A 26,346-nucleotide genomic window follows, 5' to 3' on the forward strand; every position below is an offset into this window, starting at 1 on the left:
GAGACTACAGACCTTCTACAGAGACTTCAGACCTCCTACAAAGACTACAGACCTACAGAGACTACAGACCTACAGAGACTACAGAGACTACAGACCTACAGAGACTACAGACCTTGTAGGGTAGACAAAGCCTCTGTTGTGCTTTTTATTCAGTGAACCCCGACCTTAAAGTGTAAACTGATCCTCTGCTGAACACAGACAACATTCAGTGGATCCTCTGAGTTGATTATCACCATTATGCTTTATTAACCAAACAGAAAAACAGTACATGTACACAATAAACACAAGGACTCAAACAATAGAAGAACAGTCAATTACATGAACACAATAAATACAAGGACTCAAACAATAGAAGAACAGTCAATTACATGAATACAATAAATACAAGGACTTAAACAATAGAAGCAGCAGACATAACTAATCATAAACAGGTATGCATTACTAATCATAAACATTCTGCTGCTGTGTTGTTCCCACCAGAACACAAGAATCAATACTCAGTTTAAAGTCATCACAACATGATCAACAGCCTTTCCCAGACCGCTTGCATGATGAATATAATATTAAATCTGCTTTAAATCAGGTTCCATGTTAGGTTCCATGTTAGGCTTAAAAAGGCTCAAAATATAAACTGATATCTGAGCCCTGCCGTATGAAACTGTTAACGTCTGAAAATATACCCAGTATTGTAGCATATACATGTGTAGATTTACCATCAATCAATAATTAATCAACTTTCAGAAGCCCAAGAAAACGTACATGAGTACATGAATTTTAATTACGAAACACAGAGTGTGTGTGTGTGTTTATATATAGATGTGTGTGTCTGTGTGGGTGTGTGTGTGTTCATTGCAAATGCATGCGTGCGTGTGTTTGTTCATATCTGCGTGTATGTGTGTGTGTTTATATCTGCATGTGTGTGTGTGTGTTCATAACTGCATGTGTATGTGCGCATGTTTGTGTATATTTGAGTGTTTATATATGTGTGTGTGTGTGTGTGTGTGTGTGTGTGTGTGTGTGTGAATGTGCGTGCGTTTACATATGCATGTGTGTGTGTGTGTTTACATAATTTGTGTATTTGTGTGTGTGTGAGCGTGCGCGGGTGAGTGTGTTCATATATATACGTGTATGTGTTCATATATGTGTGTGTGTGTTCATATACACGTGTCATGTGTGTTTATATAAGCGTTTTGTGTGTGCGCACGCATGTGTGTTTATGTGTGTGTGTGTGTGTGTGTGCGTGCGAGCATGTGTTTATATGTGCGTGTGTGTTTGCGTGTCTTAATATGTGTGTGTGTCTGTACATATGTGTATGTGTTTATATATGCATGTGTGTGTAATATATGCACACGTGTTTGTGTTAATATATGCGTGTGTGTGCGTTAATATATGCATGTGTGTATTCATGTATGTCCTCAGACTCGGAGAGAGAGAGAGAGAGAGAGAGAGAGAGAGAGAGAGAGAGAGAGAGAGAGAGAGACTATAACTTACACAGTGTAACTTGAGACGCTGAGTCACCCTCATCCCCCCATAACCCAAACGCAGGGAGGAGGTCCTCCTGGGTGAAGGAGGCCTGGAAGGTGTGGATGTGTGTCAGTGTGTCTGAGGACCCTCCTCCACCTGGGGACACTCTGTAGAAGGACAGAGTGCCAGCAGGCCGGTCCAGATACACTCCTACTCTGGTAGAGTGAGGGGGGGGGAGACGTATGGCTGTTCCTCTACCGTTGTACACGGCAACGTAACAACCAACATCACAAAGAAGACGCCAGGACTTGTTGTTTTTTCCAAGCTCGCTGTCTGCACCCCCTCCTCTCCTTGTGATTCCGCTGTGTGTCACTCCCATAGCAACAAATCCTACACACTCTACCTCCCAGTAACAGCGGCCAGTCAGAGCCTCTCTACTCAACACCTGGGGAGAGGACTCAAATCTCTCTGGGTGATCCGGATACGACTGGACCATTGCAACCCGCGTCACCTTTCTGTTGTCCTCAGACAGAGAGAGTTCTCTGTGGGCTGTGTTGGGGTCCAGTGTGAGGTCACAGGCATCTGAGGGAGCACAAGACATGATGAGCTGCTGAACCATTCAAGTGTTAATAAGTTAAACTTAAATGTATATCCCATGTGTGTGTGAGTGGCTGTCCCATTCAAACATTGAAGCCTAGAAAATGTATGAACTGAATCTTCTCACACAATATTTATAAAAACGTAGACATATTATACACCAAACCGTTCAACATGGTGAGCTTATTCCTCCAATATCTAAGCTATAGTAATTTTTTTTTTCAAGATATTAGACTTTGAAAGGTTCCAATACACATCCATTGTAATCCGCCTGTGTATACCACAGACTGAACCAGCTGAGCTCACATACAGGCTGGAAACTAACTGTTAGTACGATAGACCTGGTTCATACATACTATACATAGACATGTACACATATGTACACACAACGATACAAACAAACTAGACATGCATAAACATAGGGAAACATAGCTATACACACATAATCACAAGTCCACATGGGATTGACCGGACGTCATCTCCTGCTATGTGGATGGACTTTCCATCTCAATAGTGAGTGTGAGTTGTGATGAATCAAACAGACACTTACACTTCTTTAGAGCTGGTTTCAGCCTCCCCACTCCACCGTGCTCCACACTGGGGGGGAATCAAAGTGAGAGCAGCATGTTGAAACATTGACCTTCATCATCTGCTGTCTCATCACGTTCTACACCACATGAGTTACAGCAGCCTTTTCAAACCACATAATCTAGCGGCGGCTTAAATAGGAGACTTTGTCCCTGAGTGGTGAGCTGTCCTCTCCATACCTGAGAGTGTCCAGTCTCCAGCGTGGATCCTCCAGTCCAGCAGAGAGCAGCGCAGCTCCTGAGTATCCTGGATGATTGTAGCTCAGGTCCAGCTCTCTCAGATGGGAGGGGTTGGAGCTCAGAGCTGAGGCCAGAGAAGCACAGCCTTCCTGTGTGACCAGGCAGCCAGACAAGCTACACACACACACACACACACACACACACACACACACACACACACACACACACACACACACACACACACACACACACACACACACACACACACACACACACACACACAAGAATTATTAAGTTTCTAGAGGTAAATCGGTTGAATGTCCTCTGATGTGGAACTTGTGGTGTAACTGTTGATTAAAACGGACCTGAGAGTTTCCAGTGTACAGTGTGGACTCCCCAGTCCAGCAGAGAGCAGCTTCACTCCCGAATCCTGCAGATCATTGTTACTCAGGTCCAGCTCTCTCAGACTAGCGGAGTTGGAGCTGAGAACTGAGGCCAGAGCTTCACAACATGTCTCTGACAGATGACAGCCATTAAGCCTGCACACACAATAAACAGAACACGTTAGGAACTGTGTTTAAGTAACTTGCATCTTTTACTGTTAACATAATGAAGGACGTGTTGAAAACTTTAATTCAAGATGTTTTATTACTTTAACTACATTCAGCCATCACACACAATGTGAAGGCTGAATGTGTTTAGCACAGACCCTGAATAGGGTCTGTGCTAAACACGCCCCCCGACCCATATAAACAGAGGAACTGTGATTAAGTTTTTAGGATGATTAATCCCAAAGTCATTTTACAATGATACAATGTTAATAAACTGGCTCTTTAAATATTAAGAGTTCGATTTCACATAGTTCATGAACAAATCATATCATTATACTTAAAAAAGGTTTCATGAAGTTTTCATCAACTACCAGGTTTAGTTCAGTGCTGAATTAAAGCGCGGCTGTATTGCGGCGCCGGTGTGATCGCTCTATTGGGAAGCACGACCCACCTAAGTTCCCATGAAGACACTCTGCTTTGATCAGAAAGCTAAAACACTGGTTTGTACTTTGTGCAAAGTTTCATTGAAATGTCGCCGCAGCACTAGAACTATTCAACAGCCTGTGAAGAAATGCGCTATTCTGGACGACCCAGTGTAGAAAATAAATCCTAATTGGAGTATATTATCCAATCAGCAGCCAGTTATTATTAGTAGGCAATTGATTGAGGAGGAGGAGGACGAAGAGTTGGTTGGTGAGGAAAGAGATGTCGAGGCGCTGGCGGTAAAAACAGAAGAAGACCCCCTATGCATTCAAAACATTAACAACTGATTTAAAATGGGTAAATCTGTTCACATGAATGGACAGAGATTGATGGTACATGACCATCGACATTTTTCAATAAAGGGATGCGACCACATTTGTTAGGGTGCCACCAAATGAGAAAGTTAGTTGCACTAGTAGAAAATGTGTCTTGAGCCCTGAGAGGACATATTAGACCTGTTAACTTCCTCCGATGTGGAACTTGTGGTGTAACTGTTTGACCATTTAGTGAAACTGACCTGAGAGTTTCCAGTGTACAGTGTGGACTCCCCAGTCCAGCAGAGAGCAGCTTCACTCCTGAATCCTGCAGATCATTGGTACTCAGGTCCAGCTCTCTCAGACTAGAGGAGTTGGAGCTGAGAACTGAGGCCAGAGCTTCACAGCATCTCTCTGACAGCTGACAGCCATTCAGCCTATACACACAATAAACAGAAAAGTAACTTACATCTTTTACTTTTAGCATATTGAAGGACTAAGGAAATATTTTATCAGAGATGTTTTTATTAATTTAACTAATATGTACTATTCAATACATTCAATCTTTATTTTTATTCAATATTGGAGGTTTTTTGTAGCGTTTTAGACCTGTTTTTAATATTAGTTTGACTTTTTATTGTAGTATTATGTATTGTATGTAATACATACATCGACAGAGTTTTTTTGTATATTAGGGTTACAACCAGAGGCGACAAATTGGGGGGGAGGGCTAGCGGGGGCTTAAGCTCCCCCTAAGAAGGCTGAGCCCCCTCCAAGCCCCCCCTCCAAAAAACCCCAGTCAGTTTGTTGTGACAAATATAAATGGTAAAAATACGTTTTTAATAATAATGTGGCGAGCAGCACGGGAACGACCAGACGGGAGCTATAAGAGTTTGCAGCTCTCGTGGCCCATACTCCACACGACCCTGAGAGAGACTTTATGTAACCGCACCACACACACACCTGAAACACACATCCTATCGCCCACAACCACGACTGCCTCGGTGCCGCCGACCCTCCCAGGATCCGTTGCGGCACTTGGTGACCACGGCCGTGACAGCCTTTAATGTAATAATAATATATATATCATCATTATATTGTGGCAGACTGCAGGCAGTGAGGGGACTGGTAGGTCTGGCAACCTGCTGGCTCCACCCCAAAGCCTTACATGGACTTCCTCCCTTTAATGAGGCAAGCCTGGGGATCATTAAGCAGGGGCACTTGGCTTAAGAGGGCTAGCAGACGACAGACATGGGAAGCTAGGGCTGTGAACCAGGAAGGCTAGCACACTACAGGCAGGATCTGTGTGATCGCCTGGAAGCGCGTTACGGCCTTAGAGGAGATGGATGACCCTTTTCCCACCCTGGGGGTTTAGTTTAGTAGGTAAATAAACCATCCCTTTGAACTGCTCTCCGTGTTTTGTGTCATTATAGAGCTCGTAAGTCCGCCCCTTCCGGTAGACCCCCATATAGGACCTATGAGATCGTAAAATATGAGTGGGTATCAATGGAGAGAAAGTAATTATTTTCTGGTCCCAGTCTTTTTATTCCCTCGATTACACATATGTTGTTGGTGGATTTAAATTATAATATTTCATGCAAAGAAAACAAAAACAATTTGCAAAGTTTGATAATGTTTGTGAACTTTGCCGCTTTGTGAACTACAACCCCTCGTTGCCCTTGACGTGAATGATATACGTCACCACCACTCTGGTACAGACATGGCGATCTCTCTTCTCCACCTCAGCGCTTTTTTCCAAGGGGAGGATAACAGCATCGAAAGCGGTGAAAACCATTACAAGTTGGGGCATGTGATGATTGTCGGTCTTGTCCACGCCAGTCGCAGGGAGCGTGACGTCACATACGAGACGTGCAGTCTTTCTCATTGTATTTTCTCTACAGCCTTTAACTTAAAGGTTGGGTATGGAATTCTCTTTTTTGGCCATTTTTGCAAAATTACTTGAAATCCTTCATAACCCACTTACAGCCACTGAGTTAGAAGTACTGAAAATTAAACAAGTCAATCATCTGTGGAAGGGGCAAGGCTCGAAAAACTCCAGCCAATGATTTCCAGACCCATCGATTGGCATTGGCCAGTAAGTACGTCAATCAAACGGTCTTACTGCACTCCCCCGCTCCCCACTTGACCCCTTTGTGCATGTACTCAAAGCTCGTGACCCAGAGCAAGCTTCTGTTTGTTGTTATCCTGCGGTAGCTACTGGAGCTAGCTAACTAGCTAATGGCTCGCTCTCATGCATTTGTGTTCGCTCGTGCATGATTGCGCGTCAATGTACTTGGAATGGGTGGAGTCAGAGTCAGCGTTGAAGTAGGACCATTTGAGTTGTGTATTTTCAAAATCTGCTGGCGTTTCACAAATCCCATACCCAACCTTTAACAATTGGTTGGGTACGGTCAAACTCTTTACGTGAAAAAATATTATTGGGACCCACACAAAACATATGTGTAATCAAAGGCATTTAAGGACTGGGATCATAAAGTAATACATTTCTTTCCATTGACTCCCATTCTAATTTTCCTCACCTAGAGGTCCCATGAGGGGTCTACCGGAAGGGGCGCACTTACGAGCTCTATATCTATTCAACTTGGTGGCGTGGAAACCCCACACCCACCGCTACAATATGAAGACATCGGACTGACTTATATGTAAAGAAATTGAACTATGAACGTAGGTGACGATGACAGTTGCTGCTTGTTGTTTGATTAGATTGGTTGATTTTCATCATATTGTAGTGTGTAGTATTATTTCCCCCGTAGCTCCCGCAATCATAATTCTTTGGTACTAATAAGTAAATGTTTAAATATCATTTAGCTGGGCGATCTCTACAGAGAATAAAGTACTCTCATCCTTTGTCTCTTCCCTCTCACTCCTTTTTCCCGCTCAATCGTGACCTCTCCCCCTTTCCCCAGATGACCCTGAACTGTCTTTATCAACCCATCCTATTGGTTTAAACCCAAATCGTCTATGTAACCAAACTACTGAACAAGGTGTTATCTGTATTGTGATACATGTTATTAATGGTACCTACAGAGATGTTTTGGAGGCTTTGATCACTGGCAGCAGCCTCAGAAGACCCTCCTCTGAAGCAGAGTATTTCTTCAGGTCAAACACGTCCAGCTCCTCTTCTGATGATAGTAAGATGAAGACCAGAGCTGACCACTGATCAGGAGGGAGATGTTTTTTGATCAGACTTCCTGATGTCAGGGACCGTTGGATCTGCTCCACTAGAGAACGGTCGTTCAACTCATTCAGACAGTGGAAAAGATTGATGCTTCTCTCTGGAGAGAGATCTCCACTTATCTTCTCCTTGATGTAAGACACTGTTTTCTGAATGGTCGGTGAGCCCCTTCCTCTCTGTCTCAGCTGATTGTGTTTAAACCGAGTGATCAGTGATCTACTATCTTTTTTTCGCAGCAGACCTCGTAGGAGATTCCGATTGGTCTCAAGAGAGAGGCCCAGGAGGAAGCGGAGGAACAAGTCCAGGTGTCCATTCTCACTCTGTAAGGCCTTGTCCACAGCACTCTTGTAGAGAAGGAGGAGTTCATCTTCACCAGAGGTTGTTGGTTCTTCTGAGAGCAGATTGACCCCAGTGTCAATGAAGAACAGAAAGACATAAAGGGCAGCCAAAAACTCCTGGAGGCTCAGATGGACAAAGCAGAACACCTTATCCTGGTACAGCCCACATTCCTCTTTAAAAATCTGGGTGAACACTCCTGAATACACTGAGGCTGCTCTGATATCGATGTCACACTCTGCCAGGTCTGCCTCGTAAAAGATCAGGTTGCCTTTCTCCAGCTGGTTAAAAGCCAGTTTTCCCAGCGAAATAATGATCTCCCTGCTCTCTGAACTCCAGTCTGGATCTGTTTCAGCTCTCCCATGATACTTCCTGTCCCCCTGTATGGACTGAACCCTCAGGAAATGGCTGTACATCTGAGTCACAGTCTTGGGCATCTCTTCTCCTATCTGGGATGTTTTGAAGAGGTCCTCCAGAACTGTAGCAGTGATCCAACAGAAGACTGGGATGTGACACATGATGTGGAGGCTTCGTGATTTTTTGACGTGGGAGATGATTGTGCTGGCCAGCGTCTCCTCTCTGAATCTCTTCCTGAAGTACTCCTCCTTCTGTTGGTCGGTGAACCCCCTCACCTCTGTCACCATGTCAACACACTCAGCAGGGATCTGATTGGCTGCCGCAGGGCGTGTGGTTATCCATATGCGAGCGGAGGGAAGCAGGACGCCCCTGATGAGGTTTGTCAGCAGCACGTCCACCGAGGTGGACTTTGTGACATCAGTCCAGATCGGGTTTCTCTGGAAGTCCAGAGGAAGTCGAAACTCATCCAGTCCATCCAAGATGAAGACAACTTGGAACCGGTTGTATCTGCAGATTCCTGCTTCTTTGGTCTCAATAAAGAAGTGATGAAGAAGTTCCACCAAGCTAAACTCTTTCCCTTTCAGTAAATTCAGCTCCCTGAAAGTGAGGAGAAATGTGAAGTGTATGTCCTGGTTGGTTTTGCCTTCTGCCCAGTCCAGAGTGAACTTGTGTGTTAAGACGGTTTTACCAATGCCGGCAACTCCAGTTGTCATTATTGTCCTGATTGGTTGATCTTGTCCAGGTAAGGGTTTAAAGATGTCCTCACATCTGATTGGTCTTTCCTCATCTGGTTTCCTGGAAGCTGTTTCAATCAGTCTGACCTCATGTTCCTGGTTGAACTCTCCACTGCCTCTCTCTGTGATGAAGAGCTCTGTGTAGAAGTCATTCAGATCTGTTCGCTGTCCTGCTTTAGCGATTCCCTCAACCTCACACCTGAACTTCTTCTTCAAATGCGACTTGATTTTATGTTGGCACTTGACAGCAGCAGATCCTATAAGACAAAACAACAGAAGACATCAGTTAGTGGATGATGACCAGAGGCGGAGTGGCCGTCGGGATGATCGGGAGATTTCCCGGTCGGCCGGCCGGCCAGCGAGTTCAGGTGGACCGGCCCACAATTGTGTAGCGGCCTGCGAAGTCAGTTGGACCGGCCCACAGTTGTGAGCGGCCGCGAGGCGTCTGCAAGCCGGCCTTGAGCATGATTTATTCCCCGCCAAGACGCCGTGAAAATCCCCGAAATAAACAATATATGTCTCAAGAACATCCAACCAATATTTATACCACTTGCTTACTCTCTATGTCTCATTCATGGTTTTTTTTTTATATAATTTTTTTTTACTTCATTTAATTCTTCATTATTCAGGCGTTACAGAACTTTCATGGCCATGAATAAATAATACGAACTACAGTTTACTTTAATATGTTTGTTCTTGAATTGACGTAATGGAGCAAAGACTCCTGGGATTGGGAAATGCGTTTATCCAATAAACAGCTTGCAGGTCAAGTCCATTTTCGGAAATGTAGGGGGATAGCCCTAAAGACGCGTCAGACAGAGAAGGCGAGCAAGTTCGTGGTTGCTTGCTTTTGCTTGTTGTGGCACTCATGGAAGGCAAGAAGAGAAAAGAGAAAGGAGGGGCTGAAAAGGCCAGAATAAAGAAGAAGCGGATGCTGGAGGGGGATGCATCTAAGTGCTGAAATCAGGCATTAAAGAGTTGTGCAGGTGAATTAGCCAGAGCTCCACCATTGACGTTATTGCTAGGCGGGAGCTAGCACAAGCTGCTAGTCAAATGTGTATGTGCTGGCTGGTATATTTCAGACGAATTAATGACTTAACTGATCTTTCTCTTTTAATGGATGGAGAATACGTTAACAGATTTGGAACATGTAGTAGTAGTCGTCTAGTCGTGTCAACACGTTACACTGGTATTACCGAGCATAAATGGTATAAACTTTGAAACTAGGTCACTCCGTCAACTCTCCTCTCACACTAGGTGACAGCGTCTTATAACGTTCTATATTATATAATAGTATAATATAATTGTATAGATAATATCACGGCCAAAAGCTCTGCGCCTCCGGATGGCTGTAGTGCGGGGAGCACTACGGCCATCCGGAGTGCTTTTGTTTACCGGCGTTGCTATGGTTACTGGTCTTGTAAGGAAGTGCGCCAATTCTCGGAGCGCCAATTCTCTTCCGCACAGAGCAGAACTGTGACCTATTTTACCCATTTTTAATTTCTTAATTATAATTATATCATTCATTTTTACCAATTTTTTTTTTTATTACTGAAAAAATATATAAATAAACAGTGTTGCAGGGGGGTGGGGCTGGACCGGGGAGGATTCTCCCGGTGGCTATTAGTGCCCCACTCCGCCCCTGATGATGACGATACCAATGGAAACATGTCAATATTTACTGTTACTGGGAATTATCTTATCATCAACTTGATCAACTGCATGTTACAGTTTCAAAATGTTTCATTTTGTTATTTTCACAGCAATACGATTGGTCTAATAATAGTGAATCAGTAAATAGTGACTTTCTATGCTGACATGAAAAGATAGTGTTGCATCTCTCTCTTGAGTTAATCTGCTGTTGATCTGCATTATAATGTTTAAAAATCCCATGGCATGAAAATGTCACTTTCTGAGGTTTTCTAACATTAATATGAGTTCCCCTACCTATGCTCCCCCATTAGCTATATCCATTTTGTTGGGTGTAAAAGGAGCACTAGGCATTCTGCTCCACCTTTGAAAAAACGAAGCTCAGACGCGCCAGTAAAGTCATGCGTTCTCAAATAAAGAACTTTGGTTATTTCTCAGTATTTCTTTATTTACCAGCCGTCTTGGTTCTCCAGTTACACTTGTTCTGTTGTTCTTGAGTCTAGCTCCATCTGCTCTAGTAACCAACACTGCCACCTAATGGTCATAACATAAATATCCTTGCATTCCTGTATGTCGTCATAAGGGGAGATGCCACCTCCCCTTTCTCTGCCTTGCCAGCCCAGAGAATTTGGCGCCAATGAGACAATGAGCTACGACCGTGCAAGCGCCACGTGTGTGTGTGTGTGTGTGTGTGTGTGTGTGTGTGTGTGTGTGTGTGTGTGTGATTACACACACCTAAGGCAAGTGTTGTACACTTCTTTGTTATTTGGATATCCGTTCTGCTGTTAGTGTTATGGCGCATAACACGTCGGTTCTTTGACGCCTCTGGTACTTCCGCAACGAGACTGTAGTTGGGGTTACCTCAGCGGGCAGCCGGCAGCTGGCAGCGCGCGGTTCAGTCGACTTCAGATTGATGTGGAAGTGGAAGAACCAGAGACGTCCGAGAACCCGACGCAGTGGTTTGTAATTCATAATATCGTCTGGAGGCACACACAGCTTTTGGCCATGATCATTTGTAGCATATGATATAAATATCTATGTATTATATGATATTATTTAGATATAGAGCTCCAGGACTGTACACTTGTGTTGTACACTTCCTTGTTATTTGGATAACTGTTCTGCTGTTGGTGTGATGGCGCATAACACGTCAGACTCTCGTCTCTGGTATTTCCACAACGAGACTCGTAGTGGGAGTTATCTCAGCCATGGTTGAGAAGGATTTGGGGGAAAGGAACTATGGCTTTGACTCCGTGAAGTACATGAACCACGACATGGAGGAGAAATGGATTGTTCTCCGCGATTGTCTCCCGCTTGAGCCCTGCTGCCCGCTGCCGAGGGACCACCGCCTCGGCGCTGCCCGCTGCAGGAGCGATGGTCCCTCGGCAGCGAGGCTCCGGCGGGAGACAATTGCGGTCAACAATCGCGGGCAACAATCCCTTTCTCCTCCATGTCGTGGTTCAGCATAATTCAGATTGATGTGGACGTGGTAGAACCAGAGACGTCGGAGAACCCGACGCAGTCGTTTGAGATTCATAATATCGTCTGGAGGCGCACACAGCTTTTGGCCGTGACAATATATATTATATGATATAGATATCTATGCATAATATGATATCATTAAGATATAGAGCTCCAGGACTCCCGCCGGAGCACCCAGAGTGCTCTAGAATATTTACAGAACACGGCTAAAGGCTGTGTGCGTCTCGCCATTTCGATACATCAACTCTAAACAGAGCGCATGGTACCGTGGCTGCAAGCTGCTCAGGGCCACACCCCCACCCTCCTCCTTGACCCGCCTCTCTCCTCCTCATTTGCATTAAGGCTACAGACACCGAAACGGCACGTTTAGGGAAAGCTCAATCTGCGACTCGTGGTGGCTGTAATTCTGCCCCACGGCTGAATTTCGGGAACGTCTTCAAATGCTGTGTTAGGGTCCCACTAATATCTATATTAAAGCATCCATAAAGTAGCATGCGACGGGACCTTTAACATTCTTTAACCTGATGGACTCACAATAACACTACATATCTGGATTAAACCATTTAACCCTGAAGATTAAAGATATCACCACATTAAAGAAAAGATTAGAAATGTAGAAGTCTCACATTATGTCATTAAGTCTGAACAGAACAAATAAGAATCTCATACTGCTCTTCAAAATTAAATTATTCTCTATTTTAAAGATGAGATTCTCCGCTGTCTTCAGAATAAGAGTCTCTTACTTCTCCACAGTGTGTCGGCCAGTTCCTCTTGCTTCATCTCCAAAAGGGAGAGCTTTGTAATGTCCACCACTCCCTCTATGGCGCGCCTCCTCTGCTCCTTCTTCTTACCATCCTCCTCCTCCTCCTCCCTCGGACTCTCTGAGCATTGTGGGTAATCTGGGAAGAGATCCCTCCAGAGCTTCTTCAGCTCCTTGTCTAGAAAAGCGTGTGCGTTCTCCTCAGCCCTCTGGAACAGAACAAACATCAAGGAGAACTTTACTCTGAACTCACTGAGCACACCAGAAGCATATCTGTTCTGGATTCACGTCTGCAGGTCTAAAGAGGGAAGCCTGGAGACTATTAGCACCACAAGAGATGCTTTCTAATGAAGAGCTGAAGTCAAATGTCTCTGTGGACATTTACACACCTTGATCAGCTCTGTTTGATGCTGCTGTACAGACTGAGCACTGGTAACCTTTGACCTCTCCTGGGGTCTGTGGAGAACACACACACACACACACACACACACACACACACACACACACACACACACACACACACACACACACACACACACACACACACACACACACACACCTATTATATTTATCTTCTCCACAGAGTCTCATAACAACCAACTGGTCTGTGTCCATCGTCTGTGAGGAGCCAGGAATACTTCTTATCTTCTGTTATGCAACACAGTTTATTTACTGCACATCAGTTAATATTACTCATAGCGCGTGACTCTTTGTGTCAGGGCTCCCTCTATTGGTCGAGAAGGAGGTGACAGTGTGTGACTCCTTGTGTCAGGTCGCCCACTAGAGGTGGAGAGGGAGATGACAGTGTGTGCTACTTGAAACCATAGGTGGAACAGGGACATGCCAGGCAGTCATTGAGCGAAGTGCGAAGAAACCAGTGTGAATAAAAGTTCATTGACTGAATATACTTTTTGGTCTTTGCTTATTATCACTCACACAGACACACACACACCGACACACACACAAAGTTACACGTAAACAAAGTTGCGGGCGATCCTGCAGTATGGCTCTCACCCTCTCCACAACGCACTGGTCAAACAGAGGAACTCCGTCAGTGAGAGACTCATTGCTCCTAAGTGCACCACTGAGTACCACAGGAAGTCATTCCTGCCTGTGGCCATTAAACTCTAAAACTCCTCCCTCTGATAATCTGACATGAAACAGAATGTAAATATTGTATTATAACCCACTAAGAGATGTCCACTTGTTACTTTATTCTTACTTTTATTTATTGTACTTTATTTATAATTTTCATAACCTTATCTTCTATGCTTGGAATTTCTATTTGCACGGAGCACCAACAAAAACGATTTCTCCCCAGGGATCAATAAAGTTTTCTGATTCTGATTCTGATTTCCTGACTTGAAAACATCAGTATAGTTTTAGTCTGATAATAACAACACGGCCTGTGTTCATCGTCTGTTTGAAACTCCTACCTCTCCTCTCTGGAGGGGCGTCCATCTTTAAAGCTAGGAGGTCTACCCATAGACCAGTCACTCTTCATGGAGACACAGCTGGGTCCAGGGGAGTCTGCTCTCTGCTGCTGCTCTGGGCTTCAACACACACACACACACACACACACACACACACACACACACACACACACACACACACACACACACACACACACACACACACACACACACACACACACACACACACACACACACACACACGCACACCTATTATATTTATCTTCCCCACAGAGTCTCATAACAACCAACTGGTCTGTGTCCATCGTCTGTGTAGGAGCCAGATATACTTCTTATCTTCTGTTATGCAACACAGTTTATTTACTGCACATCAGTTAATATTTCTCATAGCGTGTGACTCTTTGTGTCAGGGCTCCCTCTATTGGTCGAGAAGGAGGTGACAGTGTGTGACTCCTTTTGTCAGGTCGCCCACTAGAGGTGGAGAGGGAGATGACAGTGTGTGCTACTTGAAACCATAGGTGGAACAGGGACATGCCAGGCAGTCATTGAGCGAAGTGCGAAGAAATCAGTGTGAATAAAAGTTCATTAACTGAATCTACTTTTGGTCTTTGCTTATTATCACTCACACAGACACACACACACCGACACACACACAAAGTTACACATATACAAAGTTGCGGGCGATCCTGCAGTATGGCTCTCACCCTCTCCACAACGCACTGGTCAAACAGAGGAGCTCCTTCAGTGAGAGACTCATTGCTCCTAAGTGCACCACTGAGTACCACAGGAAGTCATTCCTGCCTGTGGCCATTAAACTCTAAAACTCCTCCCTCTGATAATCTGACATGAAACAGAATGTAAATATTGTATTATAACCCACTAAGAGATGTCCACTTGTTCCTTTATTCTTACTTTTATTTATTGTATTTTATTTTTAATTTTCATAACCTTATCTTCTATGCTTGTAATTTCTATTTGCACGGAGCACCAACCAAAACGATTTCTCCCCAGGGATCAATAAAGTTTTCTGATTCTGATTCTGATTTCCTGACTTGAAAACATCAGTATAGTTTTAGTCTGATAATAACAACACGGCCTGTGTTCATCGTCTGTTTGAAACTCCTACCTCTCCTCTCTGGAGGGGCGTCCATCTTTAAAGCTAGGAGGTCTACCCATAGACCAGTCACTCTTCATGGAGACACAGCTGGGTCCAGGGGAGTCTGCTCTCTGCTGCTGCTCTGGGCTTCAACACACACACACACACACACACACACACACACACACACACACACACACACACACACACACACACACACACACACACACACGCACACACACACACACACACACACACACACACACACACACACACACACACACACACACACACACACACACACACACACACACACACACAACAACAACACACACATACACACTCACACACACACACAGCTTTTACTCACATTGCAGTTTCTATGCTAACAAGATAGTTCTTATAAGACAGTTTTTAGGTGAGAGCATTTCACTTGTTTCAAGCTTTTAAGTCCTTAATTATCTTGAAAAGATCTTATAACTTGTTACAGAGATGCATTTGAAATTGTAGATGAAACTACAATCGCAGAATTATAAATCTGTTTGATCAACACTGCCGTACCAAACTGCTCCGTCAAAGTCAGAGTCTTATTTCAATCATGTTATCCTTTCCATCTCTTATATTAAGAACAGACAATGACCAAAAGGAAGTCAATGTTTTAGTGACAATCTTTGTTTAAGACCAAACACAGTAGAGAACAAAGACAGAACCCTGTTCATATCAGGGAACTGATGCCTTAATGCTCAGTTCAGATTTATTTTTCTTCATGGTCTTCTGGTTTAGCTGTTCATGTTGTGTTTTAAATGTGGATCTAGACGTAACGTCAAAGTCACATTACGATACATACGACTGTTCAACCTGAGGTTGCATTGAGAGAAATCCCTCCTGTATCTGATTCAGCAACTCTTGCTTGCAGTGTGACGAGGCCAATCACATCCTTTTACCATACCTTTACCATAATATCTCCCACCCCCGCCCCCCCGACCGTCCACCGCTGAAGAGTCCCCCCTCCATGTTTCTGACCGGTAACTCTCTTAATACTCACCTCTTCCCAATAGACTGATTTCCATCAACAGGCAGTTCCATAGACCAGTCACACTTCATGGAGACACAGCTGGGTCCAGGGGAGACAGTTCTCTTCAGCTTGGCTCTTCTAGAAAAACAAGATCCATGATTTATGGACGTTTGATAGAAGCTGTTTCTTTATAATGTCTGATAAATCCTCACCTTTTCCCAATATACTGATTTCTATCTTTAAACCTAATAGGTTGTGCCATAGGCCAGTCACTCTTCATGGAGACACAGCTGGGTCCAGGGGAGTCTGCTCTCTGCTGCTGCTGTGGGCTTCAGCACACACACAGCTGTTACTCAGACTAATGATGGAGTCATGATGTATCACTGTTGAGCTCTGAGATGGACAACAGCCAGAGTAAGTGAGATCCTCTTCTTACCTCTTAGCTCTCCTATGGTGACCATGTTCCCCAGACAGAGTGGTCTTGGAGGTAGGACCCCCCTCCTCTCTCTCCTCATCCATAGTAGACTGGAGACAAACACAGCTCCATAAGGTTCCTACGGCCACTCAGTGTTTATTCTCTGCTTTTATATGAGCTGTGTATTCCGGTCACAGGGAACAGTTGTCTCTTTGGGCGAGAGGCAGGCTGGTCTTTCCTGGACACAGATTCAGACCCTGTCGTCCTCAACGAGGGGAGAGATGAGGAGGTTCTGCCCAGACGTTTCTAATACACTATTTAATAACGTATCATCATTCCACACAGAAGGTATATCATACCAACTGCTCCCTGTGCTGGTTAAACCGCTCTGAAGGCAGGACCATATATGGACTTCCTCATGTGGTATGACATCACAACCAGATCTGTGATGGAGGCCCACAGAGAACAAGACCTGATAAGAGAAGACGTTTAAACACCTTCACTAACCAAGATGGCCATCTTCAATTCAATTCAATCAATCTTAATACCTCACTACAAATATAACAATTGTACATTCTGTCCTAAGTACCTTTAAATTCAACCAAGGACACAAGGAGAAACAAGAAGAAAAAGTCACTGTCCACACATCCACACTAAAGTTGTTAACCATGTGGTTTTACAGGAAACTAACCATCAAACTATTGATGAGATTCAAAGTTATTTATATTTATGATCCGTCACGGATCAGAGTGGACTACAGTACCTTAGTCGTCTCATGCTGTGATGAAGTGAGCCACACCAAACCGTCCGAATCATAACAAGGAAATGATGAACCAACCAGTTGGACCAGTTCCCCTCCCAGTTCATACTCCTCCCAGACTGACATGCTATGGCGGCTGATCCAAGAATAATAACTTTATTAAAATAAGAACGATGAACGGAGAGCTGTGATGTGTCGAAGCTCAGAGAAAAACCAAGTGACACTTGATGGTTCAATCAGCATGTCAACTCAATCACTGAGTCAGCTGCTTCTCTACAGCAGAACCAACAGAACATAGATACCATCTTATCAAATAAAGAGACTGATAAAGTCATGAATAGAAGCGGGCCTCCTCTGCTCTGTGTCTGCTGAACACCGCCATGTACAATCCTCCTCCATCCTTTAAAGACATCACCATCTTGTTTAAATCAACACTTTATTTGCGTCAGTGTAAACGTATGAATCAGAAGAATCTATCCATACAATAGTTGGATGATTTCTCTTTTCAGAGGAGCAGAGTACTGAGAGTACAAAATACTCAGAGTACAAGATACTCAGAGTGCAGAGTACTCAGAGTGCAGAGTACTCAGAGTGCAGAGTACTCAGAGTACAGAGTATTCAGAGTACAGAGTACTCAGTAAGGGTACAGTAAGTTACACCCTTTACTGGCAGGTATTTAGATAAGGGCCAAGACACACACACACACACACACACACACACACACACACACACACACACACACACACACACACACACACACACACACACACACACACACACACACACACACACACACACACACACACACACACACACACACACACACACACACACACACACACACACACACACACACACACGAAAAGGTGCACCGCAGCACCACCTGCTGGTGAGAGGATGTCAGTGCAATTAACTGAGTTAAAAAACACAAACCAGTCGTCATCAGTGACTTTTGTGTTTAGGCGGTCGCGCCAGAGTTAATTCAACAGAGTTAATTCAACAGAGTTAATTCAAGGTCATGTCCGATGTCCCTCTCATACGAGGGATGCTCTCAGATACAGAGAAGGTTATACGGTAAACAGAAAATATAATCAGGAGCGCCACTAACCCCCTTTGTCTCTACCCCCGCCGTGCCGAGTGCCCCGGTATATATAGATTAAACCACACCCATGTGTCAATCAAATGGAAGTGACATTAACCAAAACAGTGTGAGTAACCTTTTAAAATAAACAATAAACAAATAGACAAAACATGCATTTTGGCCCCTACACCCACAGAGAACAAGACCCTGTACAAGATGACATTTAGGCTAGGTCTACATGATGACGGTCTGAACAGAAGACGCAAAAGTGGCGTCGCGTCTTCACCTGATATACTTCCAACTGAATTTTAATTTGCTTGGTTGTTAAGGCTGTGGAACATCTGCCGAATACTACAGAAAATGTCAACTTTTCTTCGGATTGCTCCGGACCCGCCATTTCTGCTGCTTAATCGAATCAGTTTTGTGTGTGTGTGCGTGTGTGTGTGACTGTGTGGCGCGTGTGTCCTGGCTTGTGTGTAAAAATACTGGATCCGAATGGCTGATCTCGTTGTTAACCCACCCGGTCTCCCGAGCAGTTTGTGTGTGGAGCCAGGGGTGCGTTCGGATTACGCAGTTCAATTCAATCAATTAATAGTACCGCACCGCATTTAACATACAGTAACGGTAACGGCGTTGTAACGACGGAAACAGTAATTAGTTAGATTACTCCGTTACTGAAAAAATAATGGCGTTACCGTTCTTTTAAACGGCGTTAATACAAACACTGCACAACACCACCATGTCTGAGCACATGCATAGTATATTCCTTCTTCTCTTATCTGCGCCGCGAAAACCAAAACATAATTACAGATCCTTCTCTGTTCAGTAATACTATCTGTACATATCCTGTACATTTCGTGGACAGACTCCTGTAAGTTTATGAGAGCTGCCAGAGCAGTTTGACGGTCCGATGCATGGAAATAATCCAACATGCTTACAAATATAACAACAGTACATTACATTTTAAGTACCTTTAAAGTCCCCACAGAACAAATTCTAAATGAGAGGAAACAGGCATTATAATATGGAAGCATATATGTAGCAAAATTCAAATGGCAATGCAATTTGCAATTTGCAATTCAATAAGTAATTACGTTATGCAATTGACAATGCATTATGCAATTTCATAATGTAATTTGTAAATACGTTATTCAAAGTGTATTTTAATATGCAAAGTGACAATGCAATCCTCAATTACATTTGCAAAAGTTATAACAATAAAAATACAATAACATTTTGTCAAATTCTTTGAGTTCCTTTATTCAAATTGAAAAGCTATAGCGTCCCCGTGATTGCAATCCACTTCGCCACGCTCCGTGTGTTGCGATATTCAAATGACATTTCAATCCGCAAAACGGAATCCAAAGAGGAAATCCAAAGAGGAATCCAAAGAGGAATCCAAAAAGTCAATATGCAAAGTGGCAAACGTATCAGCCACCAGCGGGAACTACGTCACTTTCTATTGTGTCAGACTGTTTTATGTGTGGGGGGAGGGAGTTCCAGAGCCTGGGTGCAGAACAGCTGAATGACCGGGCACCCATTCGTAATGAGTCGTGATGTGGGGATACAGTTGTCCAGCAGAGGTTGACCGGAGGGAGCGGTCCAGAGGTAACTGGGGGGCTAGGTTCTGGAGAGCTTTGTAGGTGAGGAGTGGGTGGAGACGGTGGGTCTCCCGACCCTATGTTTCGCACCCAGTGCCTGTAGCACTTTGGAAATCTTTGTGTTTACCACACTGGCGTCAAAACGTACCCGTGAGGATAAGTCGTCTATCCTATCTCCCAGAACACGCACTCTATCTACTGCATCTGTGTCTTCAACACGATTGTTCTCCACATCATCGGCCAAACTTCGGAGCGTATCAATAATCTCCATTGGTGACCATGGACCTGACACATACGAACTAGAAGTGAACAAGGAAATTACGAGCAAGTGACGTAGTTCCCGCCCAGACGCTGATTGGCTGATACGTTTGCCACTTTGCATATTGACTTTTTGGATTCCTCTTTGGATTCCGTTTTGGATTCCGTTTTGCGGATTGAAATGTCATTTGAATATCGCAACACACGGAGCGTGGCGAAGTGGATTGCAATCACGGGGACGCTATAGCTTTTCAATTTGTATAAAGGAACTTATGGAAGCATATATGTAGCAAAATTCAAATGGCAATGCAATTTGGAATTACATTATGCATTTGACAATGCATTATGCAATTTTATAATGTAATTTGTAAATACGTTATTCAAAGTGTATTTTAAAATGCAAAGTGACAATGCAATCCTCAATTAAATTTGCAAAAGTTCTAACAATACAAATAGAATAACATTTTGTCAAATTCTTTGAGTTCCTTTATACAAATTGAAAAGCTATAGCGTCCCTGTGATTGCAATCCACTTCGCCACGCTCCGTGTGTTGCGATATTCAAATGACATTTCAATCCGCAAAACGGAATCCAAAACGGAATCCAAAGAGGAATCCAAAGAGGAATCCAAAAAGTCAATATGCAAAGTGGCAAACGTATCAGCCAATCAGCGTCTGGGCGGGAACTACGTCACTTCCTCGTAATTTCCTTGTTCACTTCTAGTTCTTTCGTATGTGTCAGGTCCATGGTCACCAATGGAGATTATTGATACGCTCCGAAGTTTGGCCGATGATGTGGAGAACAATCGTGTTGAAGACACAGATGCAGTAGATAGAGTGCGTGTTCTGGGAGATAGGATAGACGACTTATCCTCACGGGTACGTTTTGACGCCAGTGTGGTAAACACAAAGATTTCCAAAGTGCTACAGGCACTGGGTGCGAAACATAGGGTCGGGAGACCCACCGTCTCCACCCACTCCTCACCTACAAAGCTCTCCAGAACCTAGCCCCCAGTTACCTCTGGGACCTCCTCCAAGAATACACTCCCTCCCGCTCCCTCCGCTCAACCTCTGCTGGACTACTATGTATCCCCACATCACGACTCATTACAATGGGTGCCCGGTCATTCAGCTGTTCAGCACCCAGGCTCTGGAACTCCCTCCCCCCACACATAAAACAGTCTGACACACTAGAAAGTGACGTAGTTCCCGCTGGTGGCTGATACGTTTGCCACTTTGCATATTGACTTTTTGGATTCCTCTTTGGATTCCTCTTTGGATTTCCTCTTTGGATTCCGTTTTGGATTCCGTTTTGCGGATTGAAATGTCATTTGAATATCGCAACACACGGAGCGTGGCGAAGTGGATTGCAATCACGGGGACGCTATAGCTTTTCAATTTGAATAAAGGAACTCAAAGAATTTGACAAAATGTTATTGTATTTTTATTGTTATAACTTTTGCAAATGTAATTGAGGATTGCATTGTCACTTTGCATATTAAAATACACTTTGAATAACGTATTTACAAATTACATTATGAAATTGCATAATGCATTGTCAATTGCATAACGTAATTACTTATTAAATTGCAAATTGCATTGCCATTTGAATTTTGCTACATATATGCTTCCATAGGAACTCAAAGAATTTGACAAAATGTTATTCTATTTGTATTGTTAGAACTTTTGCAAATTTAATTGAGGATTGCATTGTCACTTTGCATTTTAAAATACACTTTGAATAATGTATTTACAAATTACATTATAAAATTGCATAATGCATTGTCAAATGCATAATGTAATTCCAAATTGCATTGCCATTTGAATTTTGCTACATATATGCTTCCATATTATAACTTCAACCTGACGCAAACCCCAGGCTGGAAGGTTCTGGGTTCGATCCCCAAAGCCCACAGTCTTACACGTAGCATTCTACACAGCAGGAATCTTCAAAACGATTCGATAGCAATTTTGACAAATAGCAATGCATCCACACATTGACTATGTTTTTTACCTTGTGTTTATCATAGGAAACAAACAATCAAACTATTGATTAGATTAAAAGTTAATCGTATTATGATCTATCACGGATCAGAGTGCACTACATTACCTTAGTCGTCTTCCTGCTGTGATGAAGTGAGCAACACCAAACCGTCTGACTTCAGAGTACAGAGTACTCAGTAAGGGTTAGCATGTTGTACTTGCATGTGATTCTATTATAGCAGGGGATTTTTCTGCATTCATTTCTCTTGAATGAGTCGTAATGGAATCTTGTTGGGTTGGATTCTTCTTCTCTTTTATCCCTTCCTCATGTAACACCCTTTACTGGCAGGTATTCAGATAGGGGCCAAGACACACACACACACACACGCACACAAGCACGCACGCACGCACGCACACACACACACACACGTTATTCTATCTGGAAGAGATATTATCATGATTTTGTCAGGGTCACCTGCTACCGTTTGTGCAGAAATAGTTTTTTAAACCAAAACACATTGTTATGGTCCCGTGAGTTGACGTCAACATCACACATGAATAGGAGTCAGTTCATGGCTTCTATTCATGTAGACATCGGCCTTCATGTGGGCGAGTGTGTTTTGATGTTTTTGTGTTGGAACTCCCTGTCATGTTGCTGTGACCTCATGTCTTCAGACAGAGCTGGAAGTCTGTCAAGGGCAGAGTTTTTTTTTATTAAAACCAGGAAACCAATGCTGTCATTCATTATTCAGAAGCAGAAACTTAAAGAAATACAGTCTATAGATTATAATGACATCAACATGGATCCCTTAAACATTTCTACCTGACTGCAACTGCAATGTTATAGCATTAAAGGTTATAAAATAATTTGAGGAGAAAACAGACAGTGATCACTTTAATTTACGTAGTGTAATAATTTATAATGGTTAAGTTTCTATGATAGCAGGGTTATTTTCTTCCTTCACTTGTCTTCTGTGATTATCTGGTTTGGTAGGATTCTTGCACCCTTTACAAGTTTACAGGGAGGTATTCAACAACACACACCTTTAGTCTTATCCTACTACGAGCACAGTTTATAACCATTGTAATGTGATGTCACTCAGTATTCAGAGGGTTAAGGGTTTCAGAATCTTTATTCTTTATTTTTTAGTTGATTTTCTTTCCCAAGAACGGCAGGTTCCCCTCTTGTTCTGAACCGACATTCCCAAAATTCAGCCGTGGTGCAGAGTTACAGCCACTCCGAGCCAGTCGCACATTGAGCTTCCCCCAAATGCGCTGTTTTGGTGTCTGTAGCTTTAATGCAAATGAGGAGGAGTGAGGCGGGTCAAGGAGGAGGGTGGGGGTGTGGCCCTGAGCAGCTGCGGCGATGGTACCATGTGCTCTGTTAACAGTGGATGGATCGCAATGGCGAGCCGCACACAGACTTTGGCCGTGTTCTGTAAATATTCTAGAACACTCCGGCTGCTCCGGCGGGAGTCCTGGAGCTCTATATCTAAATAATATCATATTATACATAGATATCTATATCATATATTATCACGGCCAAATGCTGTGTGGGCCTCCAGACGATATTATGAATCTCAAACGACTGCGTCGGGTTCTCCAATGTCTCTGGTTCTACCACGTCCACATCAATCTGAAGTAGACTGAACCGCGACATGGAGGAGAAAGGGATTGTTGCCCGCGATTGTTGACCGCGGTTGTCTCTCGCTGGAGCCTTGATGTCGAGGGACCACCGCCTCGGCAGCGGTCAGCGCTTAGGCACCTCTGCCTCCTGCAGCGCCGAGGCGGTGGTCCCTCGACATCGGGAAGCGGGGCTCAAGCGGGAGACATCCGCGGGCAACAATCCCTTTCTCCTCCATGTCGTGGTTCATGTACTTCAGGGAGTCAAAGCCAAAGTTCCTTTCCCCCGATTCCTTCTCAACCATGGCTGAGATAACCCCCACTAGAAGTCTCATTGTGGAAATACCAGAGACGAGAGTCCGACGTGTTATGGGCCATAACACCAACAGCAGAACAGTTACCCAAATAACAAAGAAGTGTACAACCCTTGCGTTACAGTGTGTGTAATCACACACACACACACACACACACATGTGGCGCTCGCACAGTCGTAGCTCATTGTCTCATTGGCGGGCCAAATTCTCTGGTCAGGGAAGGCAGAGAAAGGGGACGAGCTTGTTCCCTTATGAAGACATATGGGGCCACATTCCTAATCAGCGCGCCTAAGCTTACATTTTTTCAAAGGCGGGCAGGATACCTAGTGCTCGTTTTACACCGAACACAAGTTTTAGCCACTTGGGACCATAGGCAGGCTAGGAGAACTCATATTACTGTTAGAAAACCTCATAAAGTGAGATCTTCATGCCATAGGACCTTTAAGTACACTTTGAGAATGCACTATTTAGATTTGTGATTCGGAATGGACATACCTACTATTTGAATGAAATACCCATGAATGTAATAACTTTATCTGAATAATTTGTTGCTGATGATGTTTATAATGATTTACTCCTTTTAGATTATTGTTACCTGAATTATGATTTGTATCTTGTGTATTGTTATGTTTTGTGTCTATGGGTGGACCAGAGGAAGACTAGCTCGTCACACTTTGGTGACAGCTAATGGGGATCTTCTAAAGAGACTACAGACCTACAGAGACTGCAGACCTTCCACAGAGGCCCTGAAGACCTTCTACAGAGACTACAAAAACAATCGTAATAAGCTACAGGTAGCTCAAAACAAAGCTGCTCGTATAGTGCTGAACTTCTCATACAGAACTAGAGTATGTGAGATGCTGAATAAGTTGAACTGGCTACCAGTTAAACTTAGGTTACACTACTCTCTTCTCAGCTTTTTAAGAAATATAATAGCAGCAAAGAGTCCTGTAAGCCTGTTTAATAGTTTGATAATTCTCTTCCGCGTTTTTTGGTAAATGAAACAAGTAAAATGGCGTTTAAAATCAAATTTAAATTGTATTTGGTGATACATGGTGTTAAATAATGTTTTTTTTTCTTTGTAGAATAATCTTAACCAACTTAAATCAAGTAATGATTTTTCATTCCCTCTTTTTGTTTTTGTTGTTTTTGTTGAATGTTTTTGTTCTTGTTGTATGCTGTGTGAATGCATGCTTTTATGTTAAACAAGATATGCAATTTGGAATTTTTGACCTCAGGAAGAACAGCACTCATCTGTGTATGAGATAGCTGATTGTGGATCAAATAAACAATTCAATTCAATTCAATTCAATACAGAGACTACATACCTTCTACAAACCCAACAGACCTTCTTCAGAGAATACAGACATACAGAGACTAAAGACCTATAGAGACTACATACCTTCTACAGAGACTACAGAACTTCTACCGAGAGAACACAGACCTACAGAGACTACAGACCTTCTAGGGTAGACAAAGCCTCTGTTGTGCTTTTTATTCAGTGAACCCCGACCTTAAAGTGTAAACTGATCCTCTGCTGAACACAGACAACATTCAGTGGATCCTCTGAGTTGATTATCACCATTATGCTTTATTAACCAAACAGAAAAACAGTCCCATATAAACACTATAGACGCAAGGACTCAAACAATAGAAGAACAGTCCCTTACATGACCACAATAAACACAAGGACTCAAACAATAGAATCAGCAGACATAACTAATCATAAACAGGTATGCATTTCTAATCATAAACATTCTGCTGCTGTGTTGTTCCCACCAGAACACAAGAATCAATACTCAGTTTAAAGTCATCACAACATGATCAACAGCTTTTCCCAGACTGCTTGCATTATGAATATAATATTAAATCTGCCTTAAATCAGGTTCCATGTTAGGTTCCATGTTAGGCTTAAAAAGGCTCAAAATATAAACTGATATCAGAGCCGTGCCGTATGAAACTGTTAACGTCTGAAAACATACACAGTATTGTAGTATAAACATGTTTAGATTTACCATCAATCAATAATTAAAATACATTTGAAATTAGAAAAATTGTCTTTGTAAAACCTGCATAGTTAACCTCATGGAAGATCTTAAGAAGAAAACCCCAAGAAAACGTACAGGAGTAAATGTATT

At 43.3% G+C, this 26,346-nt stretch overlaps 1 protein-coding gene and 1 long non-coding RNA gene across 6 annotated transcripts in view; one reads left to right on the forward strand and one right to left on the reverse strand.

Annotated features, from left to right (window-relative positions):
- The first annotated feature begins 458 nt into the window (after positions 1 to 458).
- LOC132447879 (uncharacterized) lies at positions 459 to 26,262 on the forward strand. The gene is made up of 2 exons (XR_009523250.1): positions 459 to 583; positions 26,106 to 26,262. It is a non-coding gene; the product is annotated as an uncharacterized LOC132447879 (long non-coding RNA).
- The window catches only part of LOC132447861 (NACHT, LRR and PYD domains-containing protein 12-like), a 37,503-nt gene continuing 12,103 nt past the window's right edge, over positions 947 to 26,346 (reverse strand). The window contains exons 1-14 of one of the 5 annotated variants that reach the window (XM_060038852.1): positions 22,391 to 22,504; positions 16,612 to 16,700; positions 16,388 to 16,504; positions 16,206 to 16,313; positions 15,191 to 15,307; positions 14,068 to 14,184; positions 13,021 to 13,087; positions 12,615 to 12,840; positions 7,163 to 8,996; positions 4,380 to 4,553; positions 3,194 to 3,367; positions 2,829 to 3,002; positions 2,612 to 2,658; positions 947 to 2,046 (exon numbers count right to left, since the gene is read on the reverse strand). In XM_060038852.1, coding sequence (XP_059894835.1) covers positions 1,481 to 2,046; positions 2,612 to 2,658; positions 2,829 to 3,002; positions 3,194 to 3,367; positions 4,380 to 4,553; positions 7,163 to 8,996; positions 12,615 to 12,840; positions 13,021 to 13,087; positions 14,068 to 14,184; positions 15,191 to 15,307; positions 16,206 to 16,313; positions 16,388 to 16,504; positions 16,612 to 16,694 — 3,804 coding nt within the window. In that variant the 5' untranslated portion in view covers positions 16,695 to 16,700; positions 22,391 to 22,504 and the 3' untranslated portion in view covers positions 947 to 1,480. Of the gene's footprint in view, positions 2,047 to 2,611; positions 2,659 to 2,828; positions 3,003 to 3,193; positions 3,368 to 4,379; positions 4,554 to 7,162; positions 8,997 to 12,614; positions 12,841 to 13,020; positions 13,088 to 14,067; positions 14,185 to 15,190; positions 15,308 to 16,205; positions 16,314 to 16,387; positions 16,505 to 16,611; positions 18,332 to 22,390; positions 22,505 to 26,346 lie in introns of those variants that run through there. The other 4 variants (XM_060038851.1, XM_060038855.1, XM_060038854.1 and 1 more) reach the window with 4 other exon arrangements.

Source organism: Gadus macrocephalus, chromosome 19, assembly GCF_031168955.1.
Source record: "Gadus macrocephalus chromosome 19, ASM3116895v1".
Lineage (NCBI taxonomy): Eukaryota > Metazoa > Chordata > Actinopteri > Gadiformes > Gadidae > Gadus > Gadus macrocephalus.